Source organism: Phocoena phocoena, chromosome 12 (assembly GCF_963924675.1).
Source record: "Phocoena phocoena chromosome 12, mPhoPho1.1, whole genome shotgun sequence".
NCBI classification, from domain to species: domain Eukaryota; kingdom Metazoa; phylum Chordata; class Mammalia; order Artiodactyla; family Phocoenidae; genus Phocoena; species Phocoena phocoena.
Window position 1 is genome coordinate 50,997,879 of NC_089230.1, and position 12,664 is coordinate 51,010,542.

At 38.8% G+C, this 12,664-nt stretch overlaps 1 protein-coding gene across 2 annotated transcripts in view; it reads left to right on the forward strand.

Annotated features, from left to right (window-relative positions):
• SEC63 (SEC63 homolog, protein translocation regulator) overlaps positions 1-12,217 on the forward strand; it is a 70,211-nt gene extending 57,994 nt beyond the window's left edge. The window contains exons 18-21 of one of the 2 annotated variants that reach the window (XM_065888705.1): positions 721-822; positions 6,376-6,474; positions 10,080-10,184; positions 11,141-12,217. In XM_065888705.1, the coding sequence (XP_065744777.1) occupies positions 721-822; positions 6,376-6,474; positions 10,080-10,184; positions 11,141-11,284 (450 nt within the window). In that variant the 3' untranslated portion in view covers positions 11,285-12,217. The remainder of the gene's footprint in view (positions 1-720; positions 823-6,375; positions 6,475-10,079; positions 10,185-11,140) is intronic. The other variant, XM_065888706.1, reaches the window with a different exon arrangement.
• The last annotated feature ends 447 nt before the right edge of the window (positions 12,218-12,664 follow it).

The following is a 12,664-nucleotide window of genomic DNA, read 5'->3' on the forward strand; positions in this document are numbered from 1 at the left end:
ACTAGTTTCTTCAGATGACCAAAAAATACGTTCATTCAATTGACAAATAATTATACAAATAACAAATAATTACTCATTATCTGTCACACTGCAAGCACTGTGTTAGATGATAGGAATGCAAAGCCAAACGTGCAATAGTTTCTGCCCTTGAATGATAGTAGCCTGATGGAGAAGGCAGACTTGTAAGTAAGCATTATAGTACCAAAGAGACTATGCACGTTGTGCAAGGGGCAGTGATGGCACAAAGGGAGGAGTGATCAACTCAGCTCTGGGGTAGAGGACGATTTGTGGGACTCAGGAACTCATACTTTAGACTTCAGCTGCTCCTGAAAGAATAATGAGTAGGAATTTAACAGGTAGAGAAAAAAGAAAACAAAAATCTAAACAGGGTTTAGGAGGAGTGAAATAGCTGGTGAGGTCAGAGAAGGCTAGGTGGTTGGAAATGACTAGAAGAAAAAGTGCAGGGAGGAAAACAGTGACAGGAGACTGGAGAGACAGGTCCAGATCAGGTCATGATTGGCTGTGTAGTTCATACTAGATGGGTTACAGTTGATTTATGAAAAGAAGCATTGTAAGTCTGGGGCAGGGAAATGATCAGATTTGTGGGACTGAACTCAGTAGTAGTTAGCATTGTCAGGAATAACATCGGGAAGAAGACGGACACCCCTCAAAATGATTGAAAACATGCTTGATTTCAAAGATTTAATTTTCACTTTACAGGAGTGGCAAGAATTACAACAAAGTATACAGCGAAAGGAGCGAGCTCTGCTGGAAACCAAATCAAAGATAACACATCCTGTTTATAGTCTTTACTTTCCTGAGGTGAGTTATACACAGCCTAGTGTTTTCCTTATTCTATTCAGATATTTCTTAGTTGCTTTTTTTTGTTTGTTTGTTTTTTGTTTTTTTTTTTTTTTTTGCGGTATGCGGGCCTCTCACTGCTGTGGCCTCTCCTGTTGCGGAGCACAGGCTCCAGACGCGCAGGCTCAGCGACCACGGTTCATGGGCCCAGCCGCTCCACTGCGTGTGGGATCTTCCCAGACTGGGGCACGAACCCGTGTCCCCTGCATCGGCAGGCGGACTCTCAACCACTGCGCCACCAGGGAAGCCCTTAGTTGCTTTTTAATCTCTCTGTGGTGTGTATTGGCTCAAGCGTGCTGAATGTGGTCTGTTCTTGATAGACCACATTTTTGAAGACTATATTTCAACGTAAATCATTTTTAGTGAATGTGTTGTTTAAAAGGAGGGTTGTTAACTTTTTAAGTACTTCTGTCTTTTCTGCGCCCAGATTACTGAGAGTTGTGCTTAATGATGATTTTTCATTAGCAGTTCAGGCAGTCCTAGTTGGACAAATGCATATTTTGCCTATGACTGTATGGCTGTTATGAATCTCACAATTCTGTCATGTTTTAAATAGGATGAAAATGTTCCTAAATTTTCCCCATGGTTTTTCTCTGAGGGTTCTCTACTGGCCACCTGTAGCCACTAGACTTGCTCCGATAATTGCCCTGGGCCATGGGAAGAGGCAAGCCCATGGCTGAGGGACCCACTAAGTTCAGTAGGAGCCGAGCCCCAAGCTCAGGACAGCTCATGGCAGTGCTGTTTGTTCCCTTGTGCTTGTTTATGTTGTGACTGTGGCCTGTTCAACTTTTGATCTCTTTGATACGCTATGTTGTTTGTCTTTCAGATGAATTTGGGATCTGCTTGATGTATTGCATTTGTGGATGATTTTGTCTGTGGCTAGAGATCAAGGACTGGTTGCCTCTTAGTTTAGCGAAGCTGTTCCGTAGACTGCCTTGCAGCTTTGCCACAGAACCTTGTGCTTACCACTCATGTTTGGCAGGTGATTTCATGTATAAATCTGCTTTCTGCTCTAGAACATCAATCTCTAGTTGCTGGGGGCTGCTGAAGGCAAATTCCTAAGTGATTTGGCTCTCCTAATAATAAATGAGTGGCTCTGCACAGACTTTTGTTTTGACTTGGAGAGAAGTCAGACCAGGATTCCATCTTACTGTGTGCACTGATCTTCTGGCATGTCCTGAGCTATAGCCCATCTGTTAGGGGCATTTTGCCCATTGCAGTGTAGTCTGCCAACACCAAAGCTCCTGAAATCAAGCGAATAAATTCCACTCATTGATTGGTTTTAAAAGTACCATGGGGGCTTCCCTGGTGGCACAGTGGTTGAGAGTCTGCCTGCCGATGCCGGGGACACGGGTTCGTGCCCCGGTCTGGGAAGATCCCACATGCCGCGGAGCAGCGGGGTCCGTGAGCCATGGCCACTGAGCCTGCGCGTCCGGAGCCTGTGCTCCACAATGGGAGAGGCCACAACAGTGAGAGGCCCACGTACCACAAAAAAAAAAAAAGGTACCATGGGATGCTGTAAGCTGCATAATTTGTACCCTTATAATAGACAGCTTCATTTTAGACCATGCTTAGTTAATAAGCAAAGCATTCATTTACTCCCTTAGAACATTTTAGCAGTGAAAATGCCTTCTTGTAATTTCATCTACATGGTAAATATCTCAAAGTGTCATTTATCAGATAAACTTTATTTAGGATTTTCCTAACATCTACCTGTCTACCTTCCCATGTACCTACCTAACCACCATACTACCCCCTTAAATTACTTAAAGTTTTATGTTAATAATTGACTTACATGTTAATTGCAGCTCATATGTTTAATAAGTTAAGAATGGTTGGGAATCTCACACAACAGAAACAGTTTTGTTTAAAGTGCAAATAACTCATGGTAGAACATCTTTTCCACTTTCACCGTGTGCATCAAGAGAGCGTAGGTGCAGTGCCATAGATTGATAGTCACTAGCTTCTTTTTTTTTTTTTTTTTACACAACAGATCTCTTTTTTTTTTTTAATTTTATTTATTTATTTAGGCTGCATTGGGTCTTTGTTGCTGTATGCGGGCTTTCTCTAGTTGCGGTGAGCAGGGACTACTCTCTGTTGAGTTGCGTGGGCTTCTCATTGCTGTGGCTTCCCTTGATGCGGAGAACGAGCTCTAGACACGTGGGCCTCAGTAGTTGTGGCTTGCAGGCTCTAGAGTGCAGGCTCAGTAGTTGTGGCACACGGGCTCAGTTGCTCCACCGCATGTGGGATTTTCCCAGAACAGGGCTCAAACCTGTGTCCCCTGCACTGGCAGGTGGATTCTTAACCACTGCGCCACCAGGGAAGTCCCAGATAGTCACTAGCTTCTTAATAAATAGTATTCTTGAGTGAATCTCATTTTAATCAAATAGCATGCGTGGGGGGTGGAGGGTGGGAGGCATTCTTTAAGTGGAGATAAAGAATAAATGCACATTTTGAATATACCCCTCTGCTTCTCATATTAATAATACATGTTCTGGTAATGATATTTCTGATAATGAAATGTCAGACCACTTAAATAGTAGAGATGTTTACCTCATTTCATTAATAATCATAACTTTAAAAATTATTATTGATATATAGTTGAAATACAACATCACATTAGTTTCAGGTATACCATATAGTGAGTTGACATTTGCATACATTATGAAATGGTCACCACAATAAGTCTAGTAACCATCTGTTCCCATACAGAGTTATTACAATATTATTGATCATATTCCTTATGCTGTATATTACATCCCCATGGCTTATTTATTTTATAACTAGAGGTTTGTACTTCTTAATCTCCTTCGCTTATTTCTCCCCCTACCCCCACCCCTCTGGCAACTACTGGTTTGTTCTCTATATCTGTGAGTATGTTTTCATTTTGTTTTGTTTTTTAGATTCTACAAATAAGTGAGATCATATGGTATTTGTCTTTCTCTCACTTCACTTAACGTGATATCCTCTAGGTCCATCCACATTGTTTCAAATGTCAAGATTTCGATTCTTTTTTTATGGCTAAGTAATATTCCATTGTATATATGTACCACATCTTCTTTGTCCATTCATCCATCAATGGATACTTCAGTTGCTACCATATCTTTTTTTTTTTTTGCGGTACGCGGGCCTCTCACTGTTGTGGCCTCTCCCGTTGCGGAGCACAGGCTCCGGACGCGCAGGCTCAGCAGCCATGGCTCACGGGCCCAGCCGCTCCACGGCATGTGGGATCTTCCCAGACCGGGGCACAAAGCCGTGTCCCCTGCATCGGCAGGCGGACTCTCAACCACTGCGCCACCAGGGAAGCCCCATATCTTGACTACTGTAAATAATGATGAGGTGAATTACTGTGTACATACCTTTTCAAATTAGCAACTTTGTTTTCTTGGGGTAAATTGCCAGAAGTGAAATTGCTGAATCATATGGTAGTTGTATTTTTAATTTTTTGAGGATCCTCCATACTGTTTTCCATAGTGGCTATATAAATGTAACTGTAATTTTATTGTGCTCTGTGTCCTAGCCAGTTTAACAGATATTTTATTTGTATTATCTCGGTTTATCTTCACAACACAGTGTGAGGTAGGCATTCATTACTTAACAGAGAAAAAAGTGAGGTTTAGAGAAGTGAAATAATCAGGTCTGGATGGCTTTAAAACAGGCATTGGCAAACTACTGCCTACCGACAAATCTGCCTCCTGGCCTGTTTTGTAAATGAAGTTTTATTGGAACAGAGTCACACTCATTCCTTTTGCAATACAGTGGCAGAGTTGAGTAGTTGCAGCAGAGACTCTTTGGCTCACAAAGGCCAGATGTTTATACAGTTGGCCCTCGGTGTGTGTGGGTTCTGCATCTGCAAATACAGAGGGCCAACTGTACCATGACACTTTATGTAAGAGACTTGAACATCTATGAATTTTGGTATCCTGGAGGTGGCGTGGTCCTGGAACCAATCTCCTGTGAGGTACAACTGAACTCCATTTTGAGTCTGTTATGTTTTACCCATTTTGTGTGTGCAAAACACTCATAGATGAACATATATATACACATATACCTGTTGTGGTAGTCTTAACCCTTGGGTTGAGCAGAAGTTGGGTTAATCATGCACTTGTGATCTGTTATTCTGCTTATTAATGTTGCAGTGCCTTGTAGTTTAAGGCATTTAAACAAAAACTTTTAGCTGAACTTAGTGTAGCATTATTAGAAAGATAATAAAACAAATTTTAATATCTTAGGATTGAAATGCAATAGAAAGTGCAAGTGTTTTTGGCTTAGAAACAAACATTTTTCCTACGAAACTATTTTCAGTAAAAGTTATTTTTTTTAACCTTCTTTTGGATAATTGAGACTTTAGAATAGTCTATTGTTTTTTTGGTTGATTATTTGGAATATCCTAGAGTTTATTTTTAGCTACAAAACATTTTTTTTTAAAAGCCATTTTAGAAAGATACTGTCTCTATCCAGTTCTTAAACAGTGGATGTGAAGAAGATGACTGTTTAGTTACTGACCTGTGCTGTAATACAGTGATAGTTGCTGGGCACATTGAAGTTTTGTACTTCCAGACTAGTCTTCTAATTTTTGTTTTAATAGATTTTTGTCTCCTGTCAGTGCTCTCTGCTACCATTGTGCGTTCTGGTGGCAATTTTTTTACCCAGCTCTTTTTCTGGTCCTAATCTTTTATGAAGTACAACTAAAAATGCTGAGCTTATTAAAATCATGTGCAGTAAAAGGTATAAACAGGCTCTTAGAATCTGAGATGCTCTCTTATGAGTAATGTGTTTTAATATATTAATTTCCGATATTGTTGTAAGTCCGTTCCACTCCTACTTTCTGGCTTTTGCTTATTACTAGGTAACATTACTAAGATTATTTGCTAAATGATATTGTAATAGTTCATACTGTTTTCTTTTTTAGCATATCTTTTGTCATTTACAATTAATCAGGGGTTTTTAATACAGAGGTTCATCAATAGCGTTTAAGGGGCCATTTGAAACACCAAAATTACATACAAAAGTGTTGTGGAGAGCGGATCTACAAATGGTTAACAATTTATTCATTCAGTAAATATTTATTGACATCTATTTTGTACCAGGCACTGAGTCTGTGCTGGGGATACAGCAACGAATAAAACAAGGAAAATACAGTTGGCCCTCCGCATCTGTGGGTTTTGCATCCATGGATTTGACCAACTGTGGATTGAAAATGTTAGGGGGGTACATTCCAGAAAGTTCCAAAAGGCAAAACTTGAATTTGCTGGGTACTGGCATAGCATTTACGTTGTATTAGATATTGTAAGTAATCTAGAGATGAAACAAATCATATGCAAATGCAACACCAGTTTGTATAAAGGATGTGAGCATTCATGGATTTTGGTGTCCACATTGTGGGTGTGGGGGGGCGTGTCTGGAACCAGTCCCCCTCAGGTACCAAGGGGTAACCATACCGCTAAAATGAGACAAGGCAAAATTGTATTTCTCTAACTCTTTTTGGTTATTTATATTTATTTTTCTTTGCAGGAAAAACAAGAATGGTGGTGGCTTTATATCGCAGATAGGAAGGAACAGACATTAATATCTATGCCATATCATGTGTGCACACTAAAAGATACGGAAGAGGTAATTATCCAACAACATTATTTAAATATAGAAAGCAGTGTAGAAATCAGTTTATCATATTTGGCTTATTACATTTTATTTAAGACACATTTTATAACTATTCTCTGACATATTTTGGAGGGAGCTCATTGGAAATTTATAACGTACTGAACTACAACTTGGTAGTCTTCTAAAACCTTGCTCTCAACTTATTTTGGGGAGTTTTCACTGTTACTATCTAAGAACACATGCCTTACCTTATCTCCAGAATTTAATTATGTTTTACAAAAATTTATTATTTTTATCCTCTTTGGGTTAGTGCTCAGATATATACCTTTTGTCTTAAAAAACAAATATAAGAACTGGTGATTCGTTTTTTAGAGTGGAATTTTTTGTTACATTGCTTCGTCCGCTGTCAGTGACATCAGTAATATAGCTTTGTGATGAACATATTTTGCCCTTGGATTTTCTTGTTTTTCTTCTTGATTTTTTATGTTATTTTTCTAGGAAGAAGGTTCTGTCTACCCGGACTTGGTGGACAAGAGCAAGGCTTTGAATTTCAAGATCTATGATGATGATTTTTAATCCAAAAAGTTTTTTCCCACCTTTCTAACCAAGTAGTACATGTATGAAGTAGTTTCTTGTTTATTTGACACTTAGAGTTGGTACCAACTTAAGGGTATTTTTGAGAGTAATTTTAACATTTTTTGTGTGTGTGTGCGGTACGTGGGCCTCTCACTGTTGCGGCCTCTCCTGTTGCGGAGCACAGGCTCCGGACGCACAGGCTCAGCGGCCATGGCTCACAGGCCCAGCTGCTCCGTGGCATGTGGGATCTTCCCGGACCAGGGCTCGAACCCGTGTTCCCTGCATTGGCAGGCAGACTCCCAACCACTGCGCCACCAGGGAAGTCCCAGCTATTGATATTTTTGAAGAGTCCAGGCAAGGTATTTTATAGAATATCCCTTAATCTGAATTTGTCTTATTGGTTACTCACGCTTATATTCTTCTCAAATATTTTTGGCAAAAATACTGCGTAGGTGATGTAATAACCTTCTTAGTGCATCACATCAGGGGCACATTATATTAGTTTGCCTGATATTGGTGATATATTATGGTTGATCATTTAGTTAAGTCTTTTCTCTGTTGTAAAAAGTATGTCTTCCTCCAATCTGTGGGGTGATACTTGGACACTATGTGAATACCCTGTTCTCCAACAGTCTTTAACCCACTCATTTTAGCATACGTTGATGATTCCTGCCTGAATCAATTTTTACTATGCTGGCTGTATTCAGTGTAGTTTAATTTTATATTTCTCTTAAGAGGGAAACTGTACATCTTTCAGTGTGTTTGAATCATATTTCTTTGTGTGTCTGTTTGTGACCGTCGTCCATTTTTGTTGGGTTATATTGGTCTTTTAAATTGGTTTTGGGACTTTATTTTTGTTTAAATATTATGAAATCAGCCCTTTGTGATGTGTGTTGCAGATATTTTTCCCCAGTTTGTTTTATTATTGTGGCTGTTTTTATCAAGCAAAAATAGAAATATTTACTCATTTGTTCATCCATTGGTTTATTTGGGTGTTTGATGGTATGATTTAATAGTCTTTTTCTTTTATGATTTGTAGGTTTGATGTTACAGTTAGAGGGGCCAAACTTTGAGATTAATTTAAAAAAAATTCTCCCATGATGTTTTCTAGCTTGTTTTTTTTTTTATAAATTTATTTATTTTATTTATTTATTTTTGGCTGTGTTGGGTCTTCGTTGCTGGGTGCGGGCTTTCTCTAGTTGCGGTGAACGGGGGCTACTCTCCGTTGCGGTCATGGGCTTCTCATTGCGGTGGCTTCTCTTGTTGCGGAGCATGGGCTCTAGGCACACGGGCTTCAGTAGTTGTGGCATGCGGGCTCAGTAGTTGTGGCTTGCGGGCTCTAGAGCGCAGGCTCAGTAGTTCTGGCGCACGGGCTTAGTTGCTCTGCGGCATGTAGGATCTTCCCGGACCAGGGTTTGAACCCGTGTCCGCTGCATTGGCAGGCGGATTCTTAACCACTGCGCCACCAAGGAAGCCCTAGCTTGTTTGTTTTAATGGCAAATTTTAATATATAGTCTTGCCAACAAAATCTGGATTTTGGAAAGTGGAGGCAGATTACCAGAGCATCTAAATGTCATCATAAAAATGTATTCTTCCTTTGTCCAAGTGGAGTAGAAACTTCTAAGAGTTCGTAAATTTTTGTATTTGAAGTTCATTAGTATATGATAGGAAATAACGTGTCTTTTTGACCTTGTAAGGCATTGGACATCTGTAAAGAAAAAAACATATTTCTCCCATGTGTTTCTCCTTTACTCTAACACTACTGCCACACTCTGAACACTTCTGATACCAGTTTGTGGGCTTTTCCCCGCACCAAGCAATTTGCTGTGACACCAGCTGAGTGTCCTGTGGTTTAACTCAGTGCTGACACTGTCTACCTGTATATCTACCTCAGGTTAAGGGTTCAGTCCCACAAGACTGCTGTTCCCCCGCTCTCCATCTTTAGATGCTAGTCACAAGTCCCAGGTTGTCACCTATACTTCTGACCAACTGGCTGTAAATCGTGGTTCCCATGATCCCCCTCCTTGGGTTCAATAATTTGCTAGAATGGCTCACAGAATTCAAGGAAACATATTTACCAGTTTATTATGAAAATAATATGATAAGGGATATAGATGAATATCCAGATGGAAGAAATACCTAGGGCAGGGTATGTGGGAAGGGGCATGGAGCTTCCATGCTCTTTCTGAGCAATCCACTCTCCCAGCACTTGCACATGTTCACCAACTCGGAAGCTTCCAGAACCCCTACTTCGGGGATTTTTATGGAGGCTTTATCACAAAGGCATAATTGATCATTAATTCAGTTTCCAGCCCTTCTCTGGAGACTGGGGGCGTGGGACTAAAAGTTCTAAGCCTCTCATCATGGTTTGGGCTTTCTGGTGACCAGTCCTCATCTAGGAGCCCACCAAGAGCCACCTCATTAGAAGAGAACTCATTCTTATCCAGGAAATTCCAAGGGATTTATAAGCTCAGTGTCAGGAACCAGAGTCAAAGACCAAATATTAGAACAAAAGATGCTCCTTGTGCTCTTATTACTTAGGAAATTACAGGGGTTTGAGGAGCTCTTTACCTGGAACCGAGGGCAGAGACCAATGTATATATTTTCTATTATCTCACAGCATTTGTCGTAGAAATAAGAAAATTTGGCAAGAACTCTTTCCTCTCTGGTGAAGCCTATTTTAGTCCATTTCATTTATTTTACTTTTATACCCAACTTCATTTCTTCAAGTTGTCAAGATGTGATCAGATCAACATAGAACTTGGTCGCTTTAAATATGCTTTCTTGAATTGTGGAGATAGAAATTGACCCCATCAATTCTGCCTCTTTTTGTTTTCTTTTTGTATAGTATATATATGACATAAACGTCATATATGTGTGTATTTGTTGTTGTTAGAACTTTTGTAACATTTATTAGGACCTCCTGTGTCATCTGAGTAAACCCTAGCTATTAAATACTCTGGTCTAAATATTTTAGGAGTGAGCTGTTGTTTCTTCCACTCCTCAAAATACAGATTTTAAGTGCTGATTTTATATTCTAGGTAGAACTGAAGTTTCCTGCACCAGGAAAGCCTGGAAATTATCAATATACAGTGTTTCTAAGATCAGACTCCTATATGGGTTTGGATCAGATTAAACCATTGAAGGTAAGAATAATGACTATGCATTGCATATGGTTGTCTGTTTGAACAAGTGCTTAATATACTGGGGAAGGTTTTCTAGTTTTGAAATGTAGAATAATAGAAAAAGAGGTCATCTCATACTTTTAGGTAATATACTTGATGGACTACTCTTTCAATAATAAACTTAAGTTGTATTAACAGAGTGTAATGATTTAGAACCTTGAGTATAACTTACGTGATACATTTTAATGTGCTGTAATATGCTGTAACTTTACAGGGCCTCACCACATGGGTTCTGTTTTCTTTAAAAAGGACATGTGTTTTCCCACAGATTCCATTGTAGTGTTTATTGATTTCCAAAACTAATTTGTTTTTGATCATTTTAGAGGATACATTTGTGTATCATTTGGAGCACACTCCCATCAGTGTTTACTGTTTCACTTGAGCTTTTTATAAGAGGCATGCTATTGTGTTAGAGAGATTGTGCTGAAGAAATATTGTTGCACTGTATACTGGAGACCTAAGAGAAGGGAGCCAGCAAAGACATACCTTTTTTTCCCCCACGAGAATACTGCATTTCTTTCCATTGGCTGTAGAATGTTACTTCATGAGTCTGGAGGCTGCAAATACCTCTTTGGAAGTCACACTTGAGTTTTTCTTCATCAGCAGAAGACTTATTAAGACATTACTCAGTGTTCTCACTCAAGAATCACAATTATTCATCTTTCGTGCCACAGAATAAATAGTATAAGCTCCTAAAATCAAACTACATTAGAAATGTAACTATACTTACGTGTTAGTAGATTCACCTTTTTATTTCTGGGATGAATATCTGTTCTAAGTATGTTAAATTTAGAGTTAAAAGCATAAAATCTATTTCTTTGTAATTGCTGCAGTCAAAGAAACCTTTTCTTTACCAGGTATTTCTCCCATTATTCCTCCCCAAGTTTCTGAAGTCTACATTTAATTCTTTTTTATAGTTGGAAGTTCATGAGGCTAAGCCTGTGCCGGAAAATCACCCACAGTGGGATACAGCAGTAGAGGGGGATGAAGACCAGGAGGACAGCGAGGGCTTTGAAGATAGCTTTGAGGAAGAGGAAGAAGAGGAGGAAGATGATGACTAAGCAGTACTATGAATGGACCACAGTATTTGCACATATTTGCAAATTTTTGCTGTTTTGGAAGTGTGTAATAAACCAGAAACAGTGCAGAACTGATGTTGAAGGAGGTGTTAGTTCTTTACTAGAAATGGGTGCATAATATAACTAGGCAGTGGTGGTGCCTTGGTACAGTCTGAAAAATGCTTAAGGCTTGTGAAAGCCTTTCAAGTATGGGATGGTGCATTTATTTCATCTGCAAATGATAATAAACCCTTTGTTATAACTGTCCAGAAGTGTGGGCTGTGTATTATCTGATCATTTATGGTCCCAGTGAAAGTAAAGGTACATGAAAAACAGTCTATAAATGAGCGACTTTTCTTTGTTTAGCTTTAGTTTTAACAAATGTTAAAGTATGATAAACACCACAAATGTTTTAAGTAACATCTGCTCAAGTTTTAATCTCTTGGTAAGCTCTATTCACTTATTGACATTTTGCAGTGATACAAGAGTATTTATAACAGCTCCATTCATAGCTTTAAACATTTTATTTTTGCCTATCTTGGTCGTAAGTTGGCATTCTGTCACATTCCACATAATATAGAGGGCTACATTTTGGGATTTTCCTTCTTTTAATCGCCCAGAGTTATCAGATTATAAAAATGGCTTTTAATGGCTTAAAACATTTTTAAGCCTCTATTTTAGCAGATCAATACAGGATCTAATTCTTTTTATAAGCTATAGATCTAAAAATGATTGTGGGACCATATGTTCTCTGATATTGGTGACTTATGTTATTAAACCTTTTTTAAAAGGTTCATTATAAAAGCTGAAATACATTCTTAGCTTTTAATCTACCTGACTCTATCAGAAGCCTTTTAAGGAAAAATATAACATGCAAACGAGGCATTTTTTTGTATTCATTTTGGACTCCTGTCAATAAAATAGAAGTTTGACTCATTTTACGTTTGTAATGGTGTGTCTTTTTACTCCCAGAAAGGGATATGATAGGATAACTCATTCTTTTATTTTTCAACTAAAAATTTAATAATAATGTACATGACTGCTGAAGTGATTGCTATTTCTGTATACTATAGAAAAACCCATGATTGGGAGGAATTTTCCCCTCACACTCTCACACAGTACAACCTGGAAGGGAGTGCATATAAAGAGCAGAAATGTGTACATGCTGAGTTATTGAGGTATTACTAGATACGGAGGAAGCATGTCTCTATTATAGGACTGATTGTAATAATCCTCTCCTATCAAAATCTCCACAGACCAAAGTACTCTTGGAATACTAATTTGTGACCTTCTTTACTTAGAAGGTTGTCACTTTCCACGCAGAATTACCACTGGTATTTTGTTACTGCAGTAGTTGGAAATAAAATTTGAAACTTAACCAAA